A 16,626-nucleotide genomic window follows, 5' to 3' on the forward strand; every position below is an offset into this window, starting at 1 on the left:
TTTCTACTTATTTTGTCTGCAGGATCTGGACAGCTGCCGCCTGCGTCTGGACCCAGAGCTCGGCCGCCATCGCTACGAGAGGAAGATCAGCTTTGCGGGCATCCTCGACGACGAAGACGGGCACGATTCCCTCAACAGCAGCAGCCACACTCTGAAGTCTGACACCACCTGCGATGATAAGAAGACCCAGGAGGCTCAGGGTGAGACTCGGTGTCATCCAGATTGGTTAATGCAGCTGATTACCGCTCCGTATTTACTCACTGCTCATTGTTGATTGTAGACAATCTCTCCCCACTCCCCTGCTCTCCAGCACCAGTGCGGAAGATTCGTATCGGAGGCTCGCGCCTGCTTCAGATCAAAGGAGCCCGCAGTTTTCGTGTGAAGAAGGTTGGCTCGCTGTCTTCGATACGCAGAGCGGGGAGTCTGAAGAGCACCAAGCTGTCTCGGCAGGACTCTGAGTCTGAGAACGAAGAAGGCCTGCTGTCACAAACGCAGAGCAGGGACACAGTTACTGACATCGGTATGATGTAACTGAAACTCCTGGAAAGAACATAATTTCATTTATTATTGTGTAATATTCAAAGGAAATGACAGTACACTGTAAAAAATAAAAACTGTAAAACACAGTTACAGGTTTTTCATGTTATTTTACATCAGACCTGCCAATTAACAGTCTATTTTTTCTCATATCATTGGTATTTCATGTACTTTAAAATAACAGGAAAATTCTGTAAAATATATAGGGAAAAATGTGTTAAGTTAAAGACTTATTTACAGTGTATGTTAACATTAGTTTACTTTTGCAGTATTGTTTTTGCCAGATCCTGTTAGAGAGTGAACAGAAAACTATAAGTATTCTGCACAGGGAAAAGAAACTGTTCTCCATCGTGAAATAAGTGGACAATTATCAGCGTCCTGTATGGGCTTGTTTGTTCTTGTTTAACATTGCAGGCAGTCCCTTCAGCACCAGTGAACCCAGCATCGAGCCAGAAGGTCAGAGCTCAGGAGGAACGGAGGACAACTACCACCGCAACATGTCCTGGCTTCACGTAAGTCTGTCGGTACATGCGGGGAGGAAAGCTGTGTGTACTTTCCCGCATACTGACCTCCTCTCTGCTCTCTCTCGGCACAGATTATGATCCTGCTGTGCAACCAGCAGAGTTTCATCTGTACCCACATAGACTTCTGCCACCCACGCTGCTACCAACACCACAGCCGCTCCTGCGCCCGTCTGGTCCGTGCCATCAAGCTCGTGTACGGGGAGACGGTGGACAGCCTGAGGGAGGACAGCGCCTCCTCTGGTAACATCGGAGGACGTGTGAAGAAAAACAAAGAGGTGGAATTGACAGGCTGTTTTTCTGGATGAATAACCTAAATATGTGTGTTTTGTTAGTTTTTTTAAATCTTCGCCACTTTCTAAAGTACTATTTCCCATCAGTGTTCAGACAAGTCTTGTCTGAGGACCCCGTCCATGAAGAGAAGACCCACTGACTCCAACACAGAAGGGAAGAAGGATACAGGCATGCTCAAGTACATCCGCAATCAGGTGAATTTCTGTTTTTCTTGTTATTTTTATAATTATTACATCCTACCTGATGTGCACCACATTCTCAGACTGGAATCAGAGCTGCCCGTGCTGTCAATAAAGGAGACCGCACCCCAGCTTTAAGCTTTAACCAGCATTGAGATTAATGAATTTTAAAAATAAAAAACAGTTGTGCAGAAAGAAGCTACTCATACAGACAATCATTTTTGGATCAGGCTGCAAGTGTGGTTGATCATGCAAAGTTGTTTATTTAACATGGGAGTCTGGCCATTAGAGGAACGTCTGCCTGTCTGGCCTAGAGATTTCTATTAATGATTTTACAAAGGTGTAATATCTGTTCAAGCAACTGCTTTCTAAAGCAAATATCACATCAGCCAATCATATGGCAGCAATTCAAATCATTTAGTTCTGTAGTTGTGGTGAAGACAACCTACTGAAGTTAAAACAAAGCATCAGAGTTGAGGTGAAAAGTGATTTAAGTGACTTTGAATGTGACACAGTGGTTGGTCTGAGTATTTCGGAAACTGCTGCCAAAATACATTTTGCAGAATTGTAAAATATACTACAAGTGGCACAGAAATTGCCTGCGAGCTATACAGAAGCACCAGCAGAAGACCACACCGGGTGCCATTCCTGTGAAATAAGAACAGGAAAACCGAGGCTATAATTCATAAAAGCTACCAAGATTTGGGCAATAGAAGACTGGAAAAAATGTTGACAGGTCCAGTGAGTCTTGATTTTTCATGCAACGTTCAGATGGTAGGATCAGAACATGGCAAAAACAGCATGATGGCTAAACTGTTGTTTTAACAGTTTATCAGAGGTTTAACAGATGTTATGTGTCAAAATCTGTGAGAAATGCTTCCAGCATGAACTACTGATGCAGTTCTGAAAGCAAAAAATGGGTCCAAAAAAAGGAAATAAAAGTTTTCTAATTGTGTTGTAGCTCTGAAAAGGACTGCTTGCACCTTTTTCAGTTTGTATACACTGTGGGTGATGTTAAGTCAAAGATAAAGTGTCTTATTACTACCTTAGCAAAGAGATTATAGATCATTTTGCATCTTTGCACTTTCATCTTAAATGTTTGCTTTCTCATAGGTGATGAGTTTGTCACCAGCTCCTCTTTCACTGCTGATCAAAGCAGCTCCTATCTTGACTGACGACATGTACGGAGACATCCAGCCCGCAGCCTGGGAACTCCTACTCAGTGTGGATGAACATATGGCAGCCGCTGCTGGTGAGCTCATCACTGAGCTGTGGTGGTCCCCTCTTAGGTCGCTGTGCCCTTCAAGGTTCACGAACGCTTTTTGCCCTCAACCATGTTTCACCTTTTTCTTTCCTGCCCTTTTTATCTGCCCCCTTCCAGCTGCCTTGTTTCTCCTGTGCGCCGTAAAGGTCCCTGATGCAGTGACCGAAATGATGATGGCAGAGTTCCAGCACCCTGAGGCCTGCCAGCGCATTAACTCCATCCTGAAGTTTTACACTCTGTGGCGTTTTCGCTACCAAGTGTGGCCTCGCATGGAGGAAGGAGCCCAGCAGATCTTTAAGGTAGTTCAGTTGAGTTCAGTTTTATTTATAAAGCACCAAATCACTAAAACCTCAAGACCCTTTATATTTTTAAGGTAATATCCCAATCAACCAATGTCCAAGAAGATCTCCCTTTAAAGAGGAAAAAACCTCCAGCCGAGCCAGGCTCAGGGAGAGGACCGTCTTCTGTGACTGGTTGGGGGTGAGGGGACAAAGACAGGATAAAAGACATGATGTGAAAGAAAGACAGAGATTATAGTATATATAAGAGAAATGTGCTCTCTCATTCTAGTCCCTGTCAGTACTGTTGCTGCAATGTTTTAGATATACTGAAGACTTTTCAGGGAGTTTTTAGGACATCCTGTTTATAATGAATTACAGTAGTCCAAGTTTTTCAGCATCACCGTGAGACAGGATGTTAAGATGATGTGCAAATATAAGAAAGCAGTCATGTGTGTTTATTTAAAATGTGCACTGAAGAACATATCCACATATCCATATAAACAACTCCAAGGTAAAGCCACGGTAAAGCCATCCAGAGTAAACATTTGGTTAGATACCACATTTCTAATATTTTCAGGGCTGAGTACAGTAACCTCCGTTTTAGCTAACTTTAGAAGCAGAGGATTAAAAGTCTTTAAGACATTCTCGTAGTTTAGCTAACTATGGATGTGTTATCTGGATTCATTGATAGGAAGTTTGGTGTCATCTGCATAGCAATGAAAATGTATGTTATGCCTTCTGATGATACTCCCTAAGGGAAGCATGTATACTGTAAACAGAAGTGGTCCTAGCACAGAACCCTGTGGAACCCCATACTTAACCTTAATGTGACGAGGACTCTCCATTTACATGAACAAATTGGAATAGATTGTTTGCATTTTTAGCGTCCCCAAAAGAGAGAGCGCAGAAGGGCATTCGCTGTGTTTACTAAATTTGGTGTACTTCTCTTTCAGATCCCTCCACCCAGCATTAACTTCACTCTCCCTTCTCCAATACTGGGCATGCCCTGTGTCCCCATATTTGACCCTCCCTGGGTGCCCCAGAACACTGGCAGCGTCCAGGATCCAATCAACGAAGACCAGTCTGTAAGTTTGAGCCCTATTCTAAAAGGCACAAATCTACTTGTATTACTATCAGAAACAGCTTTTAGAGTTTATCTTTTTAATTAAAGTGACAGAGAAGGTTTTTTAAACACCACTGGAGTTCAGTGAGAGAGTTTTCCTAAGCTTGTGAACCCTGTAAAAATAGGCCAGTTTATAATTTAACTATTTTTTTAATCCCACTTAACTCCACAATCCACCAAAAAACAAAAGACGATATGCACACTCTTACTGCTTTGAATATTACATTTGTTATTGCTGCAAGTTTAATGTGGAAAACTGCACCAAGAAATCTGCAAATATAAGAAAAATGTGTGAACACAGATTTCTTGGTGCCTCCTTTTAATTTCTTGTCTTTTTTAAATATTTTTTTTCATAAAGCATGAATAGAAATATGAGATTTTAATGAGCGAGCACATGTTCTATAATTTAATCGACTGTCTTTGTTTTTAGTACCCCACATTAATTCAGTCAGTCCATGCCATAGTAAGTTGGTATTTCTGTCCGGGTGTTTGTGCTGCTGATGCATCTTGTTACCTCAGACCATTAAAGACAGAAGGGGAAGCGACCTTTTAGGTTTTTCATCACGGACCAGAAGCTGGGGGGCGGTTTCATGGGTCATCTTGGATAGTTGCATCTTGATCAGGGACACACACAATCCACATATTTAAAAAGAGTCTTCCGGCACATGCTTTGATTGTTAAGGAGAAAATAACAGCATGCATCGGGCATACAGACATGTTGTGTGTGTCGTGCTGTTGATGCATGGTCATTGGATGAGAATGACTTTGCTGTGTTTGTTTTTCATATCATGGCTGTTTTAGATTTGTTTGTGCGAATGCTGTGAGGCAATTACTGTGCACAAGATACAGTAAATTCTCCATCTTCCAGTCTGAACACATTTATTGTTTATCGTGATTGAAATTGCTCCTATTCTATACGTCTACACTGCAGCGTGCTTCATAATGCTCAGGACGGCATTTTAGAGCATGAGATCGGTGTGCTGGAGGAGAGTTACTGTATTAATGTGTTGTCCAGTTGCTCCTCAGAAGCCTATTGTAGCTGTGCACACACATTCCTGAAAGATTTAAAGTGCTAATTTGTGCATTCCCCCCGCCCCCTGCCCCCGATTCTGAACCTCCTACAATTTCTACACCCGCTGCTCTACCTCTGTGCTATTTGATCCTCGCCCCCTCCTTTTTAGAAATCCTTCTCTGCGCGGGCGGTGTCGCGCTCCCACCAGCGAGCCGAGCACATCCTCAAGAACCTGCAGCAGGAGGAGGAGAAGCGGCGTCTGGGCCGCGAGGCCAGCATCATCACAGCCATCCCTGTGGCTCAGGAGGCCTGCTACGAACCCACATGCAGCCCTCCACCCGAGCAAGAGGAGGAAGGTGGGGCCGCCAGGCGTATGAGCACTTGTGTTTTATACAAGAAAAACCTCAAGAGGTGGAAAACAGCGAGCACAGAAGTTCCTCCAGTGGCCAAATGAGAGTTATTTCAAAACAGAGTCGACCCTCTTGTGTTAACAGCATTAAAAAGCTTTCTGCAGACTGGTGCAAAAACTGTGTTAGCCTTTTGGATTGATTATCCCTTTTCTCCATCTTAAAAACTGGTTGGCAATGTGACGTCATGTGCACATTACTCAAGAAATGCAAAGAAATGTGAAATCGAATTCAAAGAAGGTGCTGCACCTAAAACCTCCTTGTGAATGCTTTGGTTGCCACAGTTGCCTGTAGTTTTTGATGTTTCTCTGCAAGTACTTGTTAACTACTAGCTGAGCAGTAGTACAACGAATGACGAATGAATAAAGTTTGCCTTCAAAGTAAAAGCTGTACCTCAGTACTACAACCAACATGTTTTAAAGGGCACAACTTTTGCTTTGAAGGCGAACAGCCTCCATTCCAGGTTTCATTGGACTTTTCAGTTTTACTACAGCTCAGAAAGCACAGTCTATAAAAGATTGTTATTCTGCAGCAATATGTTAGCGACCATATTAATCACAAGGAAGTCTTTGTATTTCGGTTTGCAACTGCGTATTTTTTCCTAGCAACCAGTGGTTGCCAGTGGGGTTGCTCTCTGGTAAGTAGGCCTGTGTAACTCAAGGTTAAGCAATTGTTTTCCCAGCATTTTCTGGTTGGAGACCAACCTCTAGATCATGTGTCTGCAAAACCCACGTCACCGCTATCACTGACTGGCGGCCTTCAGACAGAATGCAGGTTTAAGGCACTTCTGCACTGGTGTTATTGTTCTGACCCAGAAGCTGAGTTGATGATTTGTACTGTCTATGGTTAACTGACAGGTGTCCAATATAGGTAGATGGCAGCTGCTAGGTCTCGTCCACTACTTCAAGCCATTAGACTAAACCTCTTTATGATTTGTGTGCTTTCAGTGCCTTTTAGAGCATTTTTAATGGATTATCTGAGTAATACTTCAGCTTTCTACAGACCATCCTGATGGTTTGTGCTTCAGTTTTGATGAGTGAAATACTGAGTTGACATAGTGCACCCATACAGTTTAGGGATGCAGCTGATAAGTTAGCACTCCAAGAAAAACAATATGGCTATAACACACTAACATTTAAGCTCCAAAACCAGTGGGTAATGTAATGATGGCCACATCCACGTTTTCCACCTTTTATACAGCCGTAATAGTTTTGAAAGCCAGAAGTGACCATATTTACGGTAGATGAAAGGGGGAGTGCTAACATGAGCACGCTTGGTTACTAAGCTACATTCGTAAAGATGATTCGTAAAGTCAAAACTGTGTTTTTACGAAGGGTAAAACTATTCTCAGAGCCCAAAAGCATTTTTTGCACAATACTGTAAACATGCTTTTTAATGCTTTAAATATGTAAAGTGTAGATGTTAAACATGGGTGCTTATAGTGGTTGACTCACACTTGGACTCAGCCTCATGTGCTCATTAGAGGAACTGCAGACTTTGGCACTTGCTTGCTGGATTCATATTTCAGCCCTGCAGGTTGCCACATTAGCACACAGTGTTTTGACTCTGCATAGCTCTTTACCCTGATAGCATGTTGTTTTTCCCCCTGTACCTCTACTGGTTATGTTTGGCATTGATCCCGCCAGCAGAAGAAGTGGTGAACCTGGCATCACGACGTCTGTCTGTCAGCCCATCCTGCGCCTCCAGCAACTCCCACAGGAACTACTCTTTCCGCCGGGGCTCTGTATGGTCTGTCCGCTCGCTGGCCAGTGCTGAAGGTAGAAAAATGTCAGAAACAAATGAATTTAAACTTTTTATATAAAACTTGCTCTTTACAAATTCTTTTTTTTTGCCAGATGAAGAAAACACAACAGAACACACACCCACTCACCACATGCTACAGCCGCCTCAAGCTGTCTTCCCAGCATGCATCTGTGCTGCCGTCCTACCAATAGTGCACCTCATGGAAGACGGCGAAGTTAGAGAGGATGGCGTGGCTGGTAGCTGTCACTACACAAAAAAATGAATTTGCATCAAAACTTTTGTGATTTTTTTTTTTGGTTATTTATGCAAAAATGTTTCCTCAGTGAGTGCTGTTGCCCAGCAAATCCTCTGGAACTGCCTCATTGAAGATCCAGCTCTCGTTCTCCGCCACTTCCTGGAAAAGCTGACAGTTAGCAACAGACAGGTAGGCAAACACCTGCGGACAGATGTGGGGAAAAGACTCGCAATGAGTTTTTTATTGTTTGTCCATTTGTTTGGTTTTTGCACCAGGACGAGCTGATGTACATGCTTAGGAAGCTCCTGCTCAACATTGGAGATCTGCCAGCCCAGACCTCTCACATCCTTTTTAACTACCTGGTGGGTCACCAGCTACCTTCACCTGTACCTTTATATTTGTCATCAGTTCTGTTTATTCTCCTCATCATCATTTCTCCTCCTTTAAGGTGGGCCTGATCATGTATTTTGTGCGGACTCCCTGTGAATGGGGCATGGACGCCATCTCGGCCACGCTGACCTTCCTCTGGGAGGTGGTCGGCTACGTGGAGGGGCTCTTCTTTAAAGACCTGAAGCAGACCATGAAGAAAGAGCAGTGTGAGGTCAAACTGCTGGTCACAGCATCGATGCCAGGTGAGTGCTAAATACTGCAGACATAAGTAATGCTTGTATTGTAAAACCATTCTCCACCAGAATCCACCAGTTAGCTCTGACGCTCCAGTTTGTGGAGCACTTTATAAACGATGACTTTGTGGTGCAGAGGGTGTTTGATGCACAGGTGCCACCTCTGTATTTGATCTTTGTTTAGACCGTCCACCGATCTGGCAAAACAGACCAAGGTAGGACCGATAGACCAGCTGAGATACCCACAATGTCTGATCAGCACCGTGTTATTTAATATTAAGTTGCATTTTTACTGGGGTGGCCACATAGTGAAGTGGGTTCTTGGCAAATGAGAGGCTGCAGGTTCAGCACCAGCCGGAGACACCAATTCACTTTGAGGTTGTATTTGGCAAAAAATCTGCAAAAACAAAACATGGAGAGTTACCCGCTGTGGTGATGCCCCCACTGATAAGGGAACAGCCAAATGTAGCAAGGTGTAGTTTAACCCCGGTAATATCAGGATGTGTCTTTCTTTTCCCAAGCACACCCAACCATTTTACAAGACAACAGGTTACTAAACACACATCACAACCATTTTTTTTTAACAAAAGGGACATTATGAACCCTGATATCCATCATTAGATTCCTTTTTTCTCACTTCTAGTCTGAAGTGGTTCATTCACTGAGATAAGGTAGTCAACTTGAGCATTTCCACAGCTATATACCAACAGCATTTCTAAATCAAAACAAAGATAAAAGGTAAAAGTATAAAAAGCATTGTTTCCTAAGACAAAAAGCAAACTTCTGTTTCTGGTCTCTAGCTTTATTCAAACAAGTCTCATACTGACAGAGAAAGACCCTTATGGTCACTCTTTTTGTTGTTGTTTTAATTTTAATGTTCAATAACAGAAATCGATTGAGGGCGATTGTGGCTCAAGAGTTGGGAGTTCGCCTTGTAATCGGAAGGTTGCCGGTTCGAGCCCTGGCTTGGACAGTCTCGGTCGTTGTGTCCTTGGGCAAGACACTTCACCCGTTGCCTACTGGTGGTGGTCAGAGGGCCCGGTGGCGCCAGTGTCTGGCAGCCTCGCCTCTGTTAGTGCGCCCCAGGGTGGTTGTGGCTACAATGTAGCTTGCCATCACCAGTGTGTGAATGTGTGTGTGAATGGGTGAAAAAAAAAAAGGGGTGGCACGGTGGTTAGCACTGTTGCCGCACAGCAAGAAGGTCCTGAGTTCAATTCCACCATCAGGCCGGGGTCTTTCTGTGTGGAGTTTGCATGTTCTCCCCGTGACAATATGTCACAAAATGTAAATATTTTCATGCATTTTGTTGCTGCAGGAACCAAAACGCTGGTGGTGCACGGGCAGAATGAATGTGACATCCCAACCCAGCTACCAGTCCACGAAGACACTCAGTTTGAAGCCCTGCTAAAGGTAAAAACTCTCATCTCAGTCAATCACACACACAGTGAGGCAAGACCGAGGAGGCTTATCACTGTAATTAAATTCAAATCATGCTGGGCGAGCGTGTGCTAAATGCATAAAATTTAAAATTGTAATTCAGCGTGAGTAAACTAATCAGCCATCTCCTTTTTCTCCAACCAGGAGTGTCTGGAATTTTTCAACATTCCCGAGGCCAGATCGGCACACTACTTCCTCATGGATAAACGATGGAACCTCATCCATTATTCAAAGGTGGGAACTTTATTTTGAGGGGGTTTTTTGTTCACTGAAAAAAGCAACAACTATTTAAAAGCACTAAATTATCTGAAGTCAAGACCTATTTTCATTAATCATCAATAATAGTTCATATGTATGTTAGTGTTGGTCGGTCTTGCTCTGTGCAGATTAGAAAGGTCAGACCAGTGCTTTTGAGTCACATCTGTTCCACTGTACCTCTGGCATTGAATTTAATTTTAAACATAGAGATATTTAGTGTAATTATTTTTCTCTCTATCCTTCAGACATATGTTAGAGACATCTACCCGTTCCGAAGGTCAGTCTCTCCTCAGCTCAACCTGGTCCACATGTTGCCTGAGAAAGGACAGGAGCTCATCCAGAAACAGGTAAGGTTGGAAATGTGAAAATTAAATCAGCCCCTAAACAGCGTCCTGCAACAGGAAAATCATAGTCTGAATTTTTGTTTTCAGGTGTTTTCCCGTAAACTAGAAGAAGTCGGTCGAGTCCTCTTCCTCATCTCCCTCACACAACACATGCCAGCTGTGCACAAGCAGTCCCACGTCTCCCTGCTGCAGGAGGACCTGCTTCGCCTGCCCTCCTTCCCCCGCACCGCCGTCGATGCAGAGTTCTCCCTCTTTAATGAGCCTCAAGGTGAGAAAAAGACTAACAGCTTAATAAACTTGAGTATAGCTCCTACTGTTTATTTTAGGATAATGAATCCTGCTTTGCTCCGCCTTCCAGGAAAAGAGCTGTTTGGCTTGGACACTCTCCACAAGGTGTTGTGGATCAAACTGTTGGAGGAAATGTTTCTGGGCATGCCCAGTGAGTACCCGTGGGGCGATGAGATGATGCTGTTCCTTAACGTCTTCAACGGGGCCCTTCTGCTGCACCCCGAGGACAGCTCCCTGCTGAGGCAGTACACGGCGACCGCCATCAACACCGCCGTTCACTTTAACCATCTGTTCTCCCTGAGCGGGTACCAGTGGATGCTGCCAACCATGCTGCAGGTATGCTTACCTGTGCACACTTAACTGAGCCTAGACAGTGAGTGGAGGAAGAGCAGTTGGCTCTGAATTCCAGTTTCGCAGTAATTTACATTTCCCATCCCCTCTCCCTGTTCTGCTGTGACAGGTCTATGCAGACTACGAGAGCAACCCTCTTCTGAGGCAGGGCATTGAGTTTTGCTGCCGGCAGTTTTACATCCTCCATCGAAAACCCTTTATCCTGCAGCTGTTTGCCAGCGTTGCTCCGCTGCTCGAGTTCACAGTAAGACTTTCGGACTCATTCAAATGAATCTGCAGTCGGTCAGCACCACTGCAAGTTCTTCGTCTCCTTTGATGCATTTCTCTCTTCTTATCCATCTCAGACCAGCACCAGTACCGGTCTTTCTAAAGGAGTTTCGGCCCAGTGTCTGTTCGACCTGCTGGTCTCTCTAGAAGGTGAAACCCAGGATGCCCTGGATGCTCTGGAGCTGGTAAAAGCTGAGAAGCCTCTACGCTCTCTGGGTAAACTGTCAATTTTACTGGCTCCAGACAAAGCTGCCGTAGGTATCAACATATGGATTTAGTCGGAGAGTAGAGACTTGGTAAAGAAGTCCAGAAACTCAGACTGATGCCCAAATTCATTAAACCTCTTATATCAAATAAGTCTGTAAAGGAAGCCTCATAAATTCAACTGTTAGTCTAACATTACTGTTGGACTAGTTTGACTGTACTCTGTATATGTCACAGATTTCTGTTATGGTAATGAGGACCTGACCTTTTCTATCAGCGAGGCCATCAAGCTGTGCGTCACTGTGGTTGCATATGCCCCCGAATCCTTCAGGAGGTATCAATAAAAACATCGAGGCGTCTTTCTCTGTCAGTTGCTTTCTGTCCTCATACTATCCATGCTTCCCTCTCCAGTCTCCAGATGCTGATGGTGCTGGAGGCCTTGGTTCCCTGCTACCTCCAGAAACTGAAGAGCAACACAGTTACGATGGAGTCTGCTTCGGCTGCCAGAGATGAGATTGCGGCCATCGCTGCCCTAGCTACGTCTCTGCAGGCCCTGCTCTACAGCTCTGAAACCCTCACAAGGTTTGTCTCTTACCAATGCAGACACAACTGAGTCTAGATTTGCTTTTAGCTCCTCTTAGTTGTTGTCATCTGATCGTCCACAGGCCCATGACGGCTCCCCAGATATCTCGCTGTGATCAGGGCCACAAGGGCGGCACTACGGCTAACCACGCCATGTCCGGAGGGGTCAACACCAGGTCAGAACTTTAACTCTCACCTGTCTCAGAATAGATGACTATAGTGCAGTTTTGGAGTTTGAAAACCAAGACTGAGGAGATCTTTGTATTGTCAGGGACAATCTTCACCTGCTGGAGGAGGGCCAGGGCATGCCAAGGGAGGAGCTGGACGAGCGCATTGCCAGGGAGGAGTTCCGCCGTCCACGGGAGTCCCTGTTGAACATCTGCACCGAGTTTTACAAACACTGCGGGCCACGGCTCAAAATCCTGCAGAACGTTGCAGGCGAGCCGCGGGTCACAGCTCTGGAGCTACTGGACATCAAGTCCCACATGAGGTGTGCGATGAAATAGCAGCTGATTTTAGTTACAGTGTGTAAATTTGTCAAATTATTTAGTTTTCTTACCCATTGAGATTCAAGTGCATAACCCTAACTACAGTGGCTGCTATAGGACAAATATGTTTCAGTCAGCCAAGAGAGATGAAATACAAACAGTTCAGTATCTGTGTTTCCACTAATGTTTGGATCAAATTCAAATCCACCCTGGAATTTTTCCCTGTCACTCCACTGTTTACCTCAGCTGTCAATGCAGACTGAGAAGCATCCAGCTTCATTTACTCTGAAGGAGGCTGTAAAACTTTGTGAAGGGAGTCCAAAATGAGTCCATGAGTCAGTGAAGCTCACTTCTGACCAGCAGTACTGAGGTGACTTGTTAAGGATATGCTAAACTGTTATCCTCTATCAGTGAAACTTTCTTTGACGTGTATCTAACACTGTTGGTTGAAATGTATTAGATAAACTCTCATTCAGTGTGAGAATGTAATCAAACTATTTGTCAGAGGGAACATGGGATTTTCAGCCCAAGGGTTAGGGGTTAGGGTTTCAGCTTGAGGTGAGGAGAAAGAAGATGAGATTTTATTCAGATGACTGTGACATTATTGTCTCGTTGCTTCATGCTTTTATTACATTATTGATATGAGACTGCTTCAGCTCGCTGGAAGATGTAATTACAAACTATTCTAGATATATTTAGGAGTACAGAATGCTTTTTGGTGAAATAACATAAAAATTACTAACTGTAACTTGAAGTATTTGCTGGGCATCAGCAGATTTAGTCAGAAAGTTATGACTCATTAATTCTCACCACCTACATTCTTTCACACATCCAGCACTTGATGGATAACACACAGGCTTTACTTTGTTGTGTTTAAATTACAAAATGCTTTTAGCATTTCTTATGAGTCTTATTCTGAGATTAAAGTAAGAATTCTGAGGAAAAATTATTCTGATGAAAAAGTCAGAATTCTGAGGTTAAAGGCAGAATTCTGAGAAAAGTCAGAATTCTGAGGGGAAAAAGTCAGATTTCTGAGGTTAAAGTCAGAATTCCGAGGTTAAAGTCAGAATTCCGAGGTTAAAGTCAGAATTAAAGTGAGATTAAAGTCAGAATTCTGAGAAAAGTCAGAATTCTGAGAAAAGTCAGATTTCTGAGAAAAAAGTCAGATTTCTGAGGTTAAAGTCAGAATTCCGAGGTTAAAGTCAGAATTCCGAGGTTAAAGTCAGAATTCTGAGAAAAAAAGTCAGAATTCCGAGGTTAAAGTCAGAATTAAAGTGAGATTAAAGTCAGAATTCTGAGGTTCAAGTCAGAATTAAAGTGAGATTAAAGTCAGAATTCTGAGGTTAAAGTCAGAATTCTGAGGTTAAAGTCAGAATTCCGAGGTTAAAGTCAGAATTAAAGTGATATTAAAGTCAGAATTCTGAGGTTAAAGTCAGAATTCTGAGGTTAAAGTCAGAATTCCGAGGTTAAAGTCAGAGTTAAAGTGAGATTAAAGTCAGAATTCTGAGGTTAAAGTCAGAATTAAAGTGAGATTAAAGTCAGAATTCTGAGGTTCAAGTCAGAATTAAAGTGAGATTAAAGTCAGAATTCTGAGAAAAGTCAGAATTCTGAGAAAAAAGTCAGATTTCTGAGGTTAAAGTCAGAATTCCGAGGTTAAAGTCAGAATTCTGAGAAAAAAAGTCAGAATTCCGAGGTTAAAGTCAGAATTAAAGTGAGATTAAAGTCAGAATTCTGAGGTTCAAGTCAGAATTAAAGTGAGATTAAAGTCAGAATTCTGAGGTTCAAGTCAGAATTAAAGTGAGATTAAAGTCAGAATTCTGAGGTTAAAGTCAGAATTCTGAGGTTAAAGTCAGAATTCCGAGGTTAAAGTCAGAATTAAAGTGATATTAAAGTCAGAATTCTGAGGTTAAAGTCAGAATTCTGAGGTTAAAGTCAGAATTCCGAGGTTAAAGTCAGAGTTAAAGTGAGATTAAAGTCAGAATTCTGAGGTTAAAGTCAGAATTAAAGTGAGATTAAAGTCAGAATTCTGAGGTTAAAGTCAGAATTAAAGTGAGATTAAAGTCAGAATTCTGAGAAAAGTCAGAATTCTGAGAAAAAAGTCAGATTTCTGAGGTTAAAGTCAGAATTAAAGTGAGGTTAAAGTCAGATTTCTGAGGTTAAAGTGAGAATTAAAGTGAGATTAAAGTCAGAATTCCGAGGTTAAAGTCAGAATTAAAGTGAGATTAAAGTCAGAATTCTGAGAAAAGTCAGAATTCTGAGAAAAGTCAGAATTCTGAGGTTAAAGTCAGAATTCCGAGGTTAAAGTCAGAGTTAAAGTGAGATTAAAGTCAGAATTCCGAGGTTAAAGTCAGAATTAAAGTGAGATTAAAGTCAGAATTCCGAGGTTAAAGTCAGAATTCTGATAAAAGCCAGAATTCTGAGAAAAGCCAGAATTCTGAGAAAAGTCAGAATTCTGAGGGGGGAAAAGTCAGATTTCTGAGGTTAAAGTCAGAATTCTGAGAAAAGTCAGAATTCTGAGAAAAAAGTCAGATTTCTGAGGTTAAAGTCAGAATTCAAGTGAGGTTTAAGTCAGATTTCTGAGGTTAAAGTGAGAATTAAAGTGAGATTAAAGTCAGAATTCTGAGAAAAGTCAGAATTCTGAGGTTAAAGTCAGAATTCTGAGGTTAAAGTCAGAATTCTGAGGTTAAAGTCAGAATTCCGAGGTTAAAGTCAGAGTTAAAGTGAGATTAAAGCCAGAATTCCGAGGTTAAAGTGAGAATTAAAGTGAGATTAAAGTCAGAATTCTGAGAAAAGTCAGAATTCTGAGGTTAAAGTCAGAATTCTGAGGTTAAAGTCAGAATTCCGAGGTTAAAGTCAGAGTTAAAGTGAGATTAAAGCCAGAATTCTGAGAAAAAAGTCAGATTTCTGAGGTTAAAGTCAGAATCCTGAGGGAAAAAAAATACAGCATTCTGAGAAAAAAGTCTGATTTTTTTTCTCAGAATTCTAACTTTAATCTCAGAACTCAGAGTTTTTTCTCAGAATTCCTGAAAAGAAGAAAAAAAGATATGCCCACTTTTTTTTTTTCCAGTGGCCCTAATCCTCTTCTGTAGGTATCTATAGTCGATTGACTAGTGGACAATTAACTTGCTCTTATTTTGAAACTTAAGGCACTTCAAACTTGTTTTCCTTCTTGCTGTTGTGGCAATTGTTTGTTCTTAAGATATTAATTAATATTTACACGTACTATGCATTTATGCATAGTGTTATACACTATTGCAGATCAGCCTTAATTCAACTTCGGTTGATATCTCGTTGACACAATACACACATTTTGGGAATAAAGTCAGTAAAGTTGTTTCTTCACATTCCTTAGTTAATTAAAGCTGTATCCTAAAAAGCACTTGTAAGTTGAACTGAATGAATGTTACTGCCCCCAGGCTGGCAGAGATCGCCCACGCCCTGCTGAAGCTGGCGCCCTACGACACCCTGACCATGGAGAGCCGAGGGCTGCGGCGTTACATCATGGAGATGCTGCCCATCACCGACTGGTCGTCCGAGGCCGTCCGGCCTGCCCTCATCCTCATCCTCAAGAGGCTGGACCGCATGTTCAACAAGATCCACAAGATGCCCACGCTCAGGTGCGCTCGCCCTCAGGCTTTATGCAGCAGGTCTGTTGAACACAATCCCTCTTCTTTCTCCGTCTCCCTGTGAGTGTATCGTGCTGTGCCGCTGCCGTGGTGTGTACAGTGAATAGACGGCTTCTTGGCACTGTCCTCTGTAGCGCTGCCTTCGTGGGTGCTGTACCGTAAGTGCTTCTGTGGACTGTGTTTTCCTGTCTGTGAGTTTAAATGCGTAATGGCATAAAAGTGTGTGACGATGTTTGTTCTAACAATGGATCAGTGGCAGCGTTCCTCTATGCCTGGAGTGTCCAGTCTTTGGCCATGGAAAGCAACATATAGGTGTTATGTTGTCTTTTTAGTCTTTATTTAGCTCACAATGAAGAACGAATTCTTCATCACCCTTATAGATGTGATGCAATGCAAAAATCTTTTTTCTTTATATGCGTATTTTAAAATTTTGATGCATCTTAAAAAGTTTTTAATGCTTTAATTTAAACTTTTGTTTGCTAAGATTTTTCCACAATTCTGATGCAGTAATGACCAAGAAACCTGCTGGTATTAGAATTAC

The 16,626-nt window shown here is 42.6% G+C and overlaps 1 protein-coding gene across 23 annotated transcripts in view; it reads left to right on the plus strand.

Annotated features, from left to right (window-relative positions):
* unc80 (unc-80 homolog (C. elegans)) overlaps window positions 1–16,626 on the plus strand; it is a 68,513-nt gene that overhangs the window by 39,915 nt on the left and 11,972 nt on the right. For 10 of the 23 annotated variants that reach the window (XM_026157890.2, XM_026157881.2, XM_080297102.1 and 7 more), the window contains 27 exons: window positions 23–200; window positions 281–520; window positions 952–1,049; window positions 1,133–1,336; window positions 1,439–1,546; window positions 2,645–2,783; window positions 2,913–3,094; window positions 4,030–4,161; window positions 4,630–4,662; window positions 5,381–5,567; window positions 7,265–7,396; window positions 7,475–7,618; window positions 7,706–7,806; window positions 7,893–7,979; window positions 8,066–8,249; window positions 9,556–9,650; window positions 9,822–9,911; window positions 10,181–10,282; window positions 10,367–10,547; window positions 10,638–10,903; window positions 11,028–11,162; window positions 11,263–11,401; window positions 11,627–11,723; window positions 11,801–11,971; window positions 12,055–12,147; window positions 12,243–12,461; window positions 15,876–16,106. In XM_026157890.2, the coding sequence (XP_026013675.1) occupies window positions 23–200; window positions 281–520; window positions 952–1,049; window positions 1,133–1,336; window positions 1,439–1,546; window positions 2,645–2,783; window positions 2,913–3,094; window positions 4,030–4,161; window positions 4,630–4,662; window positions 5,381–5,567; window positions 7,265–7,396; window positions 7,475–7,618; window positions 7,706–7,806; window positions 7,893–7,979; window positions 8,066–8,249; window positions 9,556–9,650; window positions 9,822–9,911; window positions 10,181–10,282; window positions 10,367–10,547; window positions 10,638–10,903; window positions 11,028–11,162; window positions 11,263–11,401; window positions 11,627–11,723; window positions 11,801–11,971; window positions 12,055–12,147; window positions 12,243–12,461; window positions 15,876–16,106 (3,968 nt within the window). The remainder of the gene's footprint in view (window positions 1–22; window positions 201–280; window positions 521–951; window positions 1,050–1,132; window positions 1,337–1,438; window positions 1,547–2,644; window positions 2,784–2,912; window positions 3,095–4,029; window positions 4,162–4,629; window positions 4,663–5,380; window positions 5,568–7,264; window positions 7,397–7,474; window positions 7,619–7,705; window positions 7,807–7,892; window positions 7,980–8,065; window positions 8,250–9,555; window positions 9,651–9,821; window positions 9,912–10,180; window positions 10,283–10,366; window positions 10,548–10,637; window positions 10,904–11,027; window positions 11,163–11,262; window positions 11,402–11,626; window positions 11,724–11,800; window positions 11,972–12,054; window positions 12,148–12,242; window positions 12,462–15,875; window positions 16,107–16,626) is intronic. The other 13 variants (XM_026157885.2, XM_026157889.2, XM_026157897.2 and 10 more) reach the window with 9 other exon arrangements.

Source organism: Astatotilapia calliptera, chromosome 23 (genome assembly GCF_964374335.1).
Source record: "Astatotilapia calliptera chromosome 23, fAstCal68.1, whole genome shotgun sequence".
In the NCBI taxonomy this organism is placed as follows: domain Eukaryota; kingdom Metazoa; phylum Chordata; class Actinopteri; order Cichliformes; family Cichlidae; genus Astatotilapia; species Astatotilapia calliptera.